The 14,683-nt window shown below is 42.3% G+C and overlaps 1 protein-coding gene across 3 annotated transcripts in view; it reads right to left on the bottom strand.

Annotated features, from left to right (window-relative positions):
• Window positions 1-1,400: 1,400 nt before the first annotated feature.
• Window positions 1,401-14,683, bottom strand: part of ADCY3 (adenylate cyclase 3) — a 79,627-nt gene continuing 66,344 nt past the window's right edge. For all 3 annotated transcript variants that reach the window (XM_069975764.1, XM_069975765.1, XM_069975766.1), the window contains exons 9-20: window positions 12,374-12,516; window positions 10,995-11,156; window positions 10,119-10,206; window positions 9,894-10,010; window positions 9,185-9,444; window positions 8,723-8,804; window positions 8,062-8,220; window positions 7,831-7,977; window positions 6,788-6,907; window positions 6,149-6,275; window positions 5,673-5,797; window positions 1,401-5,365 (exon numbers count right to left, since the gene is read on the bottom strand). In XM_069975764.1, the coding sequence (XP_069831865.1) occupies window positions 5,183-5,365; window positions 5,673-5,797; window positions 6,149-6,275; window positions 6,788-6,907; window positions 7,831-7,977; window positions 8,062-8,220; window positions 8,723-8,804; window positions 9,185-9,444; window positions 9,894-10,010; window positions 10,119-10,206; window positions 10,995-11,156; window positions 12,374-12,516 (1,713 nt within the window). In that variant the 3' untranslated portion in view covers window positions 1,401-5,182. The remainder of the gene's footprint in view (window positions 5,366-5,672; window positions 5,798-6,148; window positions 6,276-6,787; window positions 6,908-7,830; window positions 7,978-8,061; window positions 8,221-8,722; window positions 8,805-9,184; window positions 9,445-9,893; window positions 10,011-10,118; window positions 10,207-10,994; window positions 11,157-12,373; window positions 12,517-14,683) is intronic.

Raw genomic sequence — 14,683 nt, 5'->3', positions numbered from 1 at the left:
ACACTACATATATTTCAGTCAGTATTGTGGTCCTCATATTGCAACCAAAACCAGGAGTGGATTAAAAACACAGAAAGGATCTGTTCAGACAATGTTGAAATTGAGTGGATGGCCACCATTTAATGGCAAATATTTGCTGTTTTTTTTACACAACGGCTGTTATATTGAAATAATGGCCGTTATTTACTATTATATGGGGGTCATCCACTCAATTTCAACATTGTGTGAACAGAGCCTTTGTGTTTTTAATCCACTCCTGGTTTTGGTTGCAATATGAGGACCACAATACTGACTGAAATATACGTAGTGTGAACCCAGCCCAAAGAAGGATTTTTACAGCACTTACATTACGGCACTGCAGACTGTACCCTGTGCTGTCCTAGAGAGGGTATTTGGCTATCTAGTGGCACCCTTGATCTTTTTCTAACAGCCAAAATCAGAGAGAGGACCAATTCTGGCCTACCTATCATTTAAACAATCTTCTGATATGTCTTTATCTCAGATGTTGGTATCGGTGGGGGACCAAGTGCTGAGACCCCTTCTGATCAGCAGCATGCACTCTGCCCCTTCATCTCCACTCTCACTTGTAAAATAGCAGTAGCAGTATAATGGAGCCTATGAAACTTCGGATGGACACAATTGCAGGAAGTTCCATAGATTCCATTATAGTTCTGTCTACTGCTACTTTACAAGTGAGAGTGGAAATGAAGGGGCAAAGCGCGCTGCTGATCGTCAGGGGTCTCGGCACCTGGCCCCTGAGGACCGCCTGGAAAACACGGATACAGCCATAGGTCGTACCCATATTTTCCAGGTGGTCGTCTCTATCAATAAATGCATTTACCCAAAGAGTTAGGTTGCAGTCTCCTGCAGGGTGAAAGAGTGTGCTTGGTCATCGGAAGTGCCCCCAGGGTGGGGCCCATAACTGCAAGCGCCCACAGGGTGGCATTGATCACCACAAGTATACACAGTGTGTGGTCAATCAACGCAAGTTCCCACAGGGTGGGACCGATTGCCTCAAGTGCCTGTAGGGTGGGTCCGATTGCCTCAAGTGCCCTACATTTACATGTTGTAATGGGATTTGAGATTGATTTACATCTTATATAAGTGTATTTTCCCCCTCACAGACACCTTTTTTTATTCCAATGATTTTGTATGATACCTAATCCAAATTTGTAGTTTCATGTTTTTTTGGTTTTTTTTTACTCTCTCGCCTTGTTGTGTGCGGCAATGTTAGAGAACTTTAACCCAAGCCTCTGTAGCATGAAAAGGCAGCCGATTGTGTTGCTGGTAGAACTGGTGACCACTCATGTTTTCTAATATTTGTGAGGCAACCTGACTGTACCATACAGAACACAACAAGGAGAGTAATTTGGCTGTAAATGAATGGAGACCGGAGTAAATTATAGCAAGAGAGCAGTTTATTAAAAGCAAATACCAAAAAAATGACAACAGATGTGAATCAAAAAGAATGAACATAGTTTAAAATGTCTAATCGTTCTTCCTCCGTCGTGACCAGAACAAGTGTCGTAATGTTGGGGTACCATCCCTAGCGTCAGTAAGCTGCCTGTAACGTGAGTCTACAACAGTAAGTACATTTTACAAGTTGCATTTCCTTTGGTTTGGAGAGTGGCCTTGATGGTGAAATCATTGCCATTCACAGGCCTACATTTATTTTAAGGGGCAGCTGGGAGAAATAAGATTTATAAGGAAGTTTGCAGCCTTTCCAATACTGGATATTTTCTTTGTGGCACAAGACAGTCCCTGTACACTGCACAGTGCCCACCATGGCGCCTTTATTCCTAGGTTAATTACCTACAATAACCCCAAACCTGTTAGCTATGTCCCTGCTGGTTTGGTTTTTACAACAAATTATTGACTCTAAGGCGAAGAGGAAAGACAGCTGGGAGAATCCGGAGAGACTGCAACAAACATTTCAGCAATGGAAAAGATCCTTTACCTTTCAAGTAGGACCATAAGTCCCATTGGAGAAGTCCAGAATATTGTTCCACCACATCTACTCCATCTTCTGAGGAACCTCTACTGATCCTTTACTGGACATCACAATACTCACCCATAGACCACTGTCTTCTGAAGATTCATGGACATCTTACCCTCTGCTTGCCCCCTCATGAAACCTCTACCATACCTCCATTTAATTCACCATTGGGCAAGAGTTCACAGGTTTGATGGTGAGGCCTAATATATGGGAAATCTTGTGCCATACAGAGTTCCTCAGATCACCACCCTATGGTCACCGATTCTCACCGGAGACATAGAATTAGGCAATGTACAGGCAACATTAGTGGTTGTGCCCCCATTGTCCAAATCTTGATCTCTCAACACGATGTCTGACATGTATAGAGATAGGTTGTATAAGCAGATAGACATACAGTCACAACCCTGGAGGACATGTATTATAAGCTACTCATCAACTAGATGATGTCCCATATTCAGAGAAAGATCAAGGCCGGTGGAGGACCTTTGCAAAATCATAGACTCCTCTAGAAGCATCATTTAATTCATGGAAAACCTGCAATGGATATATACATTATATCAATGGAAGCTACAAAGTGGTGGAGGCCCCTGAGCTAGTGTCCTTCTTTCCCTCGCTGACACCATGCCCATTCCTTTTTGCCCGGATCTACCCATCATTGGTATACAGCACTCCTCCTGCCATCATCATTACAGCAGATGCTTTATCAACAACCTCAGACTGGAAATTTATGGAGAGTCTTGTCTGGTCTAAAGAGCTTACAATCCAGAAAGTCATCCATGGCATTATATTGACTGATGTATTTTATACTTTGGCTCTGGCATACAAGAGACTGGCCATACATACTACAGAGGCTGCCCATTCTGACCTCTAGAAATAGAAGGCCCGTTTCAGGTTGGCTTTGTTCTCATTTTATTTGGTGATGGGTCCTGCACAGGAATGTGGAAATATTCCGGGATAGTACGGAGTCTTCTGGTGTTAAGAAGCTGCTCAAAGGGGGATTATTTTTTATGATGCAACCGGTTCTCCATGTACAGCACTGCATGGCGGTGTAGACTGCTCTGTCTCCCTCACCTCTGTACTGAGAGCTAACAGTAAGTAAGCATACTTCTGAATGCAGGTTATAATGCGAAGAAGGGCAAGGATAATATTCATTTATGAAAAGTGATTAAGTATTGACTGTATCTTTTAAAAGTTTCATAGAGTGAGGATTCTGCTTAGTTCCTGTCTCATTAGTTGTATAATGCTCCAATTGCCTACTTAAAAACATCTGCATAATTATTCTATTGGCCACTAGGGGGCAATACGCATACAGCTGTATAATGTTTCTATTAAACACTAGGGGGCAATGTTAATACAGCTGTATAACTACTAAGGGGCAATCTGCATACAGCTGTGTAATGTAATGACTCTGGTCCACGGGCCACCACCATGTACCAACACTCAATAGAAGCCAGTGTCCAGCCCCAGCTTCAAAAAGTCTGCGATAATTCTAGCCAGAGCTATCCCAACTGGTTAACTGCTAGAAGCAACACCTCTCAAGCCTGAAACTCTTCGCTGTCTAAGAAATTCATTGTGCCGATCATGCAAACATTTTCCTTTGGACAATTATCTATGTGATTGTACAATGAGTGAACAATTCCCTGCACTGTAATATAAATAAATAAATTATGGATTATTATATTGCATCTTGTCCCCAGCTTCCACCAACACCCCCAGCTGAATCCTCACCATTTGAGATGGTCATCGACGGAACAGACAAATAACCTGACACTGACCAGTGGTAATGTACTCACAGTGAATTAGCGCTTGCTGCCTTCCGGATTGCTGGAAATAAAAATCTTTAAAAAGATTCCAAAATTTTCCCAATATTTTTTGGTATGGACACAAAGATAATCGTGAAGAATGCTTGGATGGTATTAGACAATGGACCATCTACAGCCGGGGCAATCTAATTACATTTTGTCGTGAGGAATACAACATGATTTTTACCTCCCTACGTCCGTTTCCCGTCATACAGCGCATCGTCAGGATTTCTATATATATACTATATTTATCATTCGTAAAAATATAAATTTGAAAAAACACGTAAATTAGATCTCTGTCTATAGACGACCTGCCTATACTCCTCCCTTTTTCTAATTTTTTTTTTTTTCCTCTGTGCCTATTTTCAGTTCCGTTCCTGGTAATAAAACGTAAGGTTTTTGGAAGCTGCAGGTTTTTTGTTTATTTTCCATACAAAAGTAGATTATTTTTGTGTGTGTTTTTGATAAGAAAAATAGAAATCACAGAGGCTCTCAGTGAAGTCAACTCTGCCCTAAGCACTGGCGTGTCGATCGTGGATGAAACAGTCTCTACCCCTCCCTAAAGTCCTGGGAAAATTGTATTTAAAGCGAGAGATAAGGGTGGAGGATAAGCAGCAGTGAGCGGGGCGCAGGCAGTATCTGGAAGGGGAATACTAGCCGACACTTAAAAATATAAATGGTTTCAATCTTATTTTCCTTTTGTTGTGTGTTATGTATATAGTTCTCTTTTTTATATTTTTTTTAATTTTTTTTTTTAATTTTTTTTAAAAAGTTTTTTTCTTTTTTACTCCAAATATAATGAAATATATTGCACTCTCGTCATTGCATTCCCACTAACTACATGGGCAGGTTATTGTTATTATCACAGTAAACTAGCAGTACATTAGCCATCCTCTTTAGCATTAAAACTGTTCCATTGCCCTGAAAGATAGATCACGTTTCTCCAACAAAACGTTCCAACGTGTTTTGACCATATGTGCTCATCATGTACGTTTCGGGGGTCAAGCCCGTTTGTAGTCGTTTAACTAAACTCAAAAATGGTGTCATAAAGCATCCAATTCGCATTCTCTATGATATCTAAAAGTCAACGTAAACCAACGACCTCCAGCTGTGGGTCTGCCGGATGCCAACATGTGAACTTTACCAATCTTGTCCCTCGTGAACCTGTGCCCTCGAAGGGATGTTGAGCAGAAAAGTCTTATAAAGGCAACTCCAGAAATAAAGAAACTTGTATTTATAGGTATATACGTTGTCTATAATGTCCTGTTTTATGTATTCCCCTGGCGCGCGGAGGTCGTCAGGCTTCCTTTTCTGAAATATCAGTCTGCATTGACTTCATGTGGCGGCTGTTTATAGCGTTTCTGCTTGACGGATGATTGAGAGATCAAGAGTTTTCCACCACTTGGTGGGGCAGAGTGACCGAGGAGCCGTTGATGAAGGAGCCTTGCTTGTCTCGTCCTTTCATGAAGAAAGTGAGAAGTTCGCCTTTCCCTTTGACGTAGATAGGCCCTCTTCTGACAAAACGGAAGCCGTACTCCTTCAAGATATCATGGGTGTCTTCCACAACCTGCAGAACAAAGGACAAAAAGTTTCAGAGATGAATTGGTGTCTTTGGTCCTGGATCCTTGCTTCTACATACAGGCTACTTTGACCAAGCCCCACCAAAAGAAGAGGTATTGGTAAATCCACTTATATAGTGGGGGTCTGCCATAACCAACCCACCATTACCTTAAATGCTTTGTAGACTAACACATAGGATCTCATTGGTTAACATTCCACTCCTCAGACGGACATAAAAAGTTTTAGAAATTTTGAAGCTTAACATATAAAGGACAACTGTGATTTAGAGAGCCCTATGACATCTCCAGCCATACCTGTATGTTTCCCATTACACCGGTAGACTCCATTCTGCTGGCGACGTTCACTGTATTCCCCCAGATGTCATAGTGAGGTTTTCGGGCTCCGATAACACCAGCCAGAACTCCACCCTTATTGAGTCCTGTGAAAACAAACATTTTATACCAAACTAACAAATGCAGATATCATAAATGGTGATTGCATGAGGGGGGTACAAGGAAAGTTTCCTTTCTGAGGCCTGGATAGAACCCTAAGCCAGACACAATTGGTAGCCATTACTCATTGGGGATTATTTTTAACATATTTCCCCATACTCTGTAGGAAAATATTGTACACCATAGAATGGGCCACATGGAGGGACATAGTGACTTTCAGCATGGCCCTATCCTATAATACCAACATGACCCTATAACCTGTCACTGTGATTAGGAAGGAAAACATCCAACTACCGCAATGTCTACACACTACAGTGTTATCAGAGAACAGCACTTACCTATGCGTAGCATGAAGTTATTAAAGGACTGGTAGTTGATGTTCATCAGCGTCACCTTCATGGCCAGAGCAAAGTCAGCGAGATCAGCAAGATGCTGCCAGCGTTCCTTATCAGAGATCTCCTCCTTCTACCAAGAGATCACAAATAATCAAAACTAGTGTAAGGCTCCATGCACACGGAGCAAATATGGTGGAATTCTCCGCTGCGGAATGCCACCAGCCTCCCTGTCATAATGACAGTCTATGGGAGGCTTGCGCGGCATGTTCATTCTTCAGCGCCAAGAGAGGAGGTGCGAGAGCCTCCCATAGACTGTCATTATGACAGGGAGGCTGGCTGAATTCCGCCACTTTTCCTCTGTGTGCACAGAGCCTAAGGGTCCCTTTACATGCCGCAATATGAGGTCACGTATGGCTGCAATTAAGCATTGGTCAGCAAGATGCAACAGCAATTTATACCATGTTGACAATGGTCAAACGTTCAACTGGGTATCTTTAACGTTACCAAAGTAAATCAATTGTGGATTTTTTGTCGTATTAATGTCCTAATATAAATACAAGATGCATAATCACTATTATGCAATACAAAACACATAAGGATTCTCTATAGTGTGATGTACTGTAAAAACACAGTAAAACAAACCTTGATGGTGTTGTTGTAGCCATTTGTATTCGGGTCTGGAGTGACTCCGGATGCAGCCATGTAAGTGCTTCCTATGGTTTTAATCTTTGTAATACACCGAAACTGAGGCTCATCCAACAACTTAAAAGAAAAAAAAAAGCAATATGATTAGATATGGCAAAGCAAGAAAATCCTAGTTTCGTAGGCCTCCTCTATCTGCAACCGCTTTCCTAATGTAAGAACCCCATAATCATCACCCAATGGTAAAACATTACTTGAAAACACATAAATGTCATGTCTTCGGTGATCTACCCTAAATAATATCACTAGTCCCGTTCTAGGGCTTAGAACACTCAGTCCATTCTTCATACTTGGATAACCTACCTTCAATGATGTCACTAATCTCAGGGTTCAAGACACTCAGTCCATTCTTCACACTTTGGTTACCTACCTTTAATGATGTCACAAATCCCAGTCTCAGCATTCAGGAGGCTCTTAATCCAAACTTCATACCTTGGGGACCTATTCCTAATAATGTCATTGGTTCCAATCCCAGTACTCATGGTGCTCTCAGTCCTTACTTCCTACATTATTCTTCCACTTTATCTATTATGTCATTAGCCTCAGTGCTCAGGACACTCTAAATTCCTTATACAGTGATGGCCTACCCTTAGTATCACTAGACTCAGTGCTCAGAATGCTATAAGTCCCTCCTTCCCACCTCAGTGATCTTTTGAAGCTCTTGTCTTAAAGGCCCTATTACACGGAACGATTATGGGCTGTTACGGCCGATAATCGCTCCATGTAATAGAAGGCAACGATCAGCCGACATGATCAATGATCTGCTGCCATCGCTCCGTGGAGCGATCACCCGGGCAGCCACCCCGCAGCTCCCGGCTGTACTCACCCGCTTGCTGCCACCACATGCAATAGCGGTGGCAGCAAGCGGGGAATGAGGAGCAAACGAATGCTAATAGCGCTCGTTTGCTCCTCTAGTCGCTCCGTGTAATAGGGGCTTAAGTTTCTAGTTATGTCTTTTTAATCACAAATGTCAAGTTACTTACTGCATCAAAATCTGAGATAATCTCATTGAGGAACCTGAGACACTCAATGCCACCATTGTTGATACTTTCTTCTGTATAAAAGTCTGAGAAGTTTGGGATAGAAGCGAACATCACCCCAATCTCATCATATGACTGGCTGTACAACTCCTAAAAGACAGGGAAGACATGACATCAGGTGGACATCACAAGGTTCCATTGTACTGTATACTGAGTCTATGTTTTCTCCGTTACCTCATCTCTCTTTTTGGAACCCAGGAAATGGCGAGCGACGTGCTCAGGCAACATATTGGTGACCAGGGCCTCATTCCAGCGTCTCATGTCATAGACTTTCTCCTTCTGGTCATGGACATCAATCTTCCATAAGAACAAAGTCCTGGCTAGCTTCTCCACCTAGAAGATGAAACCATGATGTAGCAGATGAGTTCAGGACAATAGGTATGGACCATGGTTACTTCTTGTGGTGACCTCCCTACTACTTCTGCACCATAAGTGGCGTTCTGATCTGTAGTCAATGTTTTTATCTTCAGGATTGGTTCCCATAAGGATCTTTAGCCCTGATCTCTTACTGCTTTGGACTGTAGACAATTATCTAGGTTTTATTAGCCCGCTTGCTGCCCCCTGCTTTTTACCCTGCGTAGTAGATAATGGATTCAAAATTCCTGAACTGGTTGACTTTCCTTATTGGATCCCGGTTGAGAGGGATGATGGCTGGACTGGACTTGTGCTCCCTTTTTAAGGATATCATCTAGGGCCTGTATGCATAGGACCATATGCGTTCCTGAAGTTTATTAGGACCTAGTGTTATGTTCGGCATCAGTATTGAGCAATATTGTCCACTTTTATGTGTGTGGTCTTGATGCTGTGTGTCCAGTCTGGGATAACATGAACTTACATGTCGGGCAAAGTAGTAGAAACTGAGCATCATAATGAAGATCATCACTGTCATGGAATATTTGGAAGGAACCAGATAGGTCCTGTAGAGAGACAGCAAAAAAAAAAAATTGTAGAAAAACAGTAATTCAATCAGTAGACGAAATGTAATATGAAGATGACATATAATTTATATATCACATAAAATCTATAGATTGCTTGTAATATGTGTAACAAGTAAAGTGTTAGTGTATGTCATCATGTTAGAGATATCAGACGATTAAGATGGTTTCGGGTCTGACTCCTGAGACCTGCTGCGATCCTGAGCTTTACCCAGATGAAGCTTGTGGCAGCGCTTTCCACTCCGTGTCCAGCCGGGGGTCAGATCTGATTGACAGCTGGGGAGTGAAGCTTATTAGGATTTTCTCTTTCTTACTCCAGCCCTATCTAACATGGGTAACTATACCAATAGCGTGGGACTTACACATAGCCATTGAAACGCTTCCTGTCGTAATCATCAAATATCGGCCTCCAGGCGTAAATGTTGACAACTCCAACAGCGATGGTGATCATCAGCATGAGGGTGAGCTTCACCATGTGGCTGACCTGGACCAACATGATGGTAGCGATGAGAGCGAGGACTGCAATGTAGCTGTAATATTTGGGGTTCTCAACGCAGCCCCAAGATTCGGTTGACTGCAGGGTGCTGTTATAAGTGCCGGAATAGTACTGCAAGCAGCTTAGCTGTGCGGGAAACAGAAATATACAATATAAAGTGACTCCTAACTTTACATGCAATGTTATATATAACATAAAAGGAACCTACATGGCTACTATGGGGCTCCTGTATAGCAGGGGCCCAGCCCAAAGTGGCTTTAACACCCATTTAAAAGGGTCTTTCCTGTCCCTATAAGAAGGGTGTGGGCAATTAGCCCAACATTTAGAGAATTGGAGGGGCAAGTTTTCCTAGAGCTGTTCAGGGATGTGGCAGTGTTCAACTGTTTTAATCATCCCTATAGGACCTACAGGGGGGTAATTAAAAAATAATTCAATTATGTGTACACATGTCATGTTCCTGTTCATGTATGCAGATTTTCCACCTACTGGGTCGATGACCCTTTTACTTCCGTCAGTTAATGCCTATTTTTATTTTAAAATGTTGGTCATTTGCGGTTTCTTTGAACCCGTCTTACCATATCCACAATATCTGCCATAGTTAGAATAAAAATGGCCGACATCGCCCAAGTATTTCTCGCCCATCTGGTTCGGTCAATCCACGTGGAAAATGCAACCAACTTTTTAGGGAAAACCTTTAAAGAAGAAAAACACCAAGTTGGTGTAACTGAGTCCGAGCCCTGAGATATCGCTCATTAGACTGGGTCATGTTTTGCCAGCTTTATGTGTGGATAGTTTCTTACCCGTGGGAAAATGGCTGCCAGCGAACAGATGGTCAGAACCAAGAGAAGGATTTCCCCGATTACAAACGTTACATAGTTGGCAATTAACCTGGGAAGACAAGACGACAATTGGGTGCTCTGTGGTTGTGTCATGGAGGCACTGCGACTGTTATTGTGAGGTTGAAGTAGTTTTCATTGTGGGGCCACAGTGTCTGATTAGGGTATTGATGTCTCTGTTATGGGGCACAGTGGTTCTCATTATGAGGTCCATTAGGGAACTCTTACCATAAATACTATGGTGCACTATTGTTGCCACTGTTATGAGGCACTGTGGCTGTCACTTCTCAGGCCACAATTAATGTATTGTTAGGACCCCGTGGCTGTCATTATTATGAGAGGACTGCCAGTCACTGTTTTTAGGGCACTCTTATGGGGTATGTGACTGTCACTGACATAAAGACACTGTGGCTGTCAGCCTTATTAAAAGAACAGTGACTGCCACTGTGTTTGGAGCCCTGTGAATGTCACTATTATGAGAGGACTGGCTGTCACTGTTATTAGGGAGCTGTGGCTGTTACTTTTAAAGAGGCCGTTTTGCTGTCACTGTTATTAGGGCTGCATTGTTGTCTGTGACAGTGAGCTCAGGCTAAAGCTTCACTCATAGTAAGCAGAATATGATACCAGTGCTCTTCCCGAAGGCATGGGAAGAGCATTTTATAGAAAGTAAAGGAGTCTAAACAGGCCTTTAATATATATACATATGTAATCTTGACCCTGTTAATTGTAAAAAGTTACTGTACCGTATTATAGATGTTAATGAAATGTGGCTGGAGAGGCCCTTTAAGAAGGTCATCAATTCATACATGTATAATCATTTACACAGGTCAATGGACTTACATGGGGTCTATGAGCATCTGGACCACGGCTGTGAACAAGAGGACAACGCAGGAACAGCTGAACGCCGCACCACTTTGCTTCTCCTTCTCCACTGAGAAGCGGGTTTCCATCTCCGGGTTGATGAATCTCATGGACAGGCGGTAGGTGTATTTCCCTTTCAGCCTGAAGAGAGAGAGACATTAGTTTGACAGGAGGCCATGGTCTGCAGAACAAAGTACAAAGTTCTCCACCCCTGCAGAGCAACATACTAAGCTTTCCACCCCTGCAGAGCAACATACTAAGCTTTGCACCCCTGCAGAACAATAGTACTAGGTTCTCTGCCTAGGTTCTACTCTGTAATTTTGTCACCAATCCAGGGGCCTCCATAGTAGCTGTATTGTCACCAAATTAAAAAAAAATCCTGTCCATCGGCTTAAAGGAGAAGTCCGGTGAAATTTTTTATTAAAGTATTGTATTGCCCCCCAAAAACTATACAAATCACCAATTATTATACACTTATTACGGGAAATGCTTATAAAGTGCTTTTTTTCCCTGCACTTACTACTGCATCAAGGCTTCACTTCCTGGATAACATGGTGATGTCACTTCCTGGATAACATGGTGAAGTCACTTCCTAGATAACATGGTGATGTCACTTCCTGGATAACATGGTTATGTCACTTCCTGGATAACATGGTTATGTCACTTCCTAGATAACATGGTGATGTCACTTCCTGGATAACATGGTTATGTCACTTCCTAGATAACATGGTGATGTCACTTCCTAGATAACATGGTGATGTCACTTCCTGGATAAAATGGTGAGGTCACAACCCGACTCCCAGAACTGTGCGGGCTGTGGCTGCTGGAGAGGATGAGGGACACTGTGTCCCTCAGTGTCCCTCTGCCATCATCCTCTCCAGCAGCCACAGCCCGCACAGCTCTGCGGACTTCTCCTTTAAGCATGCCCTATAGTGTGTCTCCCACAGCTGTGTAATGTTACCTAAGCAGCCAATCTCTAGCTGTTGCTGTATAATTACTATGGATGATTTGTCAGTGTCGGCTAGGTCATGAGACCTAGCGATGGTCAACAGGGATCCCTACAAAATGTGGCAGCCTACATTGGCAGCGCAGATACAGTATATTGCCATATTTTGATTTCCTCTGCTGGCAGATACCAAGCACGTCCGTAATCTATAACAGGTGGCACCCAGGAGCACCATCTGCTAGTCTGTTAGTTGAAGTGGGGCCTATTTAAATAAGAGGGGGGTGTCCAAAGTAGATGGCCCCTGTAATATAAGTATCTGGCCCCTGTTCTTGGGTCCCTCTTAGTTGCCCCAGAGCGGTCTGTGCGGTAGAGGGATGGCTGGCGGGTGTGAACACGCAGCGAGATGACTCACACTTGTACAGTCTCTCTTTCCAACAAGGCTTCATTCAGCAGTTTGTTCAACTCCTGCTCATTCTGTTGAGCGTCAATGACTCTCTCGGCCAAGTCTCTCAAGCGGAGGCGTCTGCGGGGGTTGGGGAAAGATGGGTTCACCACCTGTGATGAGATAGGGGAGCAAACACGGGATTATTGTGATAATGAGCCGCAGTGCTGCATCATCCCGAGATACCAGCACATGTCTCATACCCAACGCTTAGCCTTTAAAGCTACGGGTACAGATTTCAAGCAGAATGCTGCCATTTCATGGCCATTGCTTCATGTGAGACAATTTATGCTGGAAGGTTCATATATGCTGACATTGCAGATATCTTGTAAACCAGGGGTGTAGAACCTTTGGCCCTCCAGCTGTTGCAAAACTACAATTCCCATCAGCCAAAGGCTGTCCAGGCATGATGGGAATTGTAATTTTTCAACAGCTGGAAGGCCAAAGGATCCCCCATCCCTGTTGTATGAAAGCATATTGGCATATGACGTCTCTTCACGTATGCAGGAGAGAATACCTTTAACATGTGGCATGGAATATAAAAAAAAACAAAAAACTACCCCATCCAAAAAAAGCGGCTGTATATTCCATCTCATGGGCCCCATGTTACAGATCTATACAACAGATACAGAAACAGCTAAACCATGAATACAGTAAATCCCAGTTTGCAGAGATTACTACTAACTATTTAGTCTGATTGTTAGAGACAAACACAATTAAGCTAACAACACACAAACAGTTATCCCATTCATGTCTCTTATACATATCAAGTAAACCTCCACAGTGCAGGGAAAAAAAGTGGATGAGCCCTTTGGCATCCCTTGGTTTTCTGCATTGATTACTAATAAAAAAAAAAATTATATATATATATATATATATATATATATATATATATATATATATATTAAAAACACAATGTAGCTTAATGAAAAATCTACATATCTGTACTGTTCATATCTTTTTTTAGCACACTGAGTAAACATTCACAGTGCAGGGAAAAAATGAAAGTGAATATCTGTGTTTTAATGACTTTAAAGCAAATGAAAGAAATTATTTATACATGAATCATAAAGCCTGGCTACTGACAGATCTTTTCTTCTCGAGTGCAGGATAGAGTCAGTCAAGACCACAGAAGACGTGTTATAGGGATGCAAGAGGATAGAAAAGGTTACAGATGCTTAAAGGGGTGGTGTCACGTAGAAAATTTTGGACCCGCCCGTATTTACCTGTCCGAAGAGGCACGCACCTCTTTAGAGGAGAAACCAGGAAGTGATTGGACGCATAGAGAAGATAGAGAAGAAAACTGGCAGAATGATGTAAGCTTCATTACTAAAAACAGCACATTTGTTCTCCTTTACATATATGTATGTGGCATACATCTGATTTTTCCTTCTTTGTTTTATGACATCACAACTTTAAAGCATTAATGTCATTTATAAACACTTTTGACAGTGCTGAAACTCTTCCCAGCTCGGTGTTGCTGCTCTCCCTAGAACAATCCTGAAAGAACCAACAGGGAAGAGAAAAAGCCCCCCAGAAAACACAAATGGTGATCATGGATGGAAGCCGCTACTGTGCAAAAAGAACATTGTGGTCCGACAGTTCATCTGAATGTCCCACAATGCATCTGGAAAAAATGTTCTTTAGATAGATGTGGAACTTTTTATTACAAATGCTCAATGCTATGGAGGTAGAAGAACTCCGCACACAACACCCTAACCTTGAGGGACAGGGCATCATGGTTTAGGGTGGCTTTGCTGCCTGAGAACTTGGACGGACACCTTGTGATCACTGAGGATACATTGGTCCATGACCTCAAGATGAAATAAATATGGCTGATGAAACAAGACAATGACCCAAAGCAGATAAGGAAATCAACTAAAAGACGAGGAAAGAAGAAAAATATTTGTGTTTTGGAATCAAGATCTGGAGACACAAAGAGATGCTGTGACCGGACCTGAAGAAGGCGCTGCACACACACAAGGCATCACAGAAATATTTTACTGAAAAATGCACATGAACTCAAGTGTTCACTTCATTTTTCTCCCTGCACTGTGGACATGTACCCAGTGTTCTCAGTAAAAGACATAAACAGTACTGTCTTGATTAGTTTAGTTCCATTATGTTTATATAAAAAAGTTATTTTAATCCAGTATTAATCCAGCATAAATGGAACCTGATAAAAGCTGAATTCTCACATAAATCACATATGGACATACTCTGTCAGACACATATGACCATGGCAGCAGGTACATGGAATTCTATACATTCCCTATGGGT

This window comes from Dendropsophus ebraccatus, chromosome 6 (genome assembly GCF_027789765.1).
Source record: "Dendropsophus ebraccatus isolate aDenEbr1 chromosome 6, aDenEbr1.pat, whole genome shotgun sequence".
Lineage (NCBI taxonomy): Eukaryota > Metazoa > Chordata > Amphibia > Anura > Hylidae > Dendropsophus > Dendropsophus ebraccatus.
Note: the sequence above shows the minus strand (reverse complement) of the source record. Positions and strands in the feature narration are given on the sequence as shown.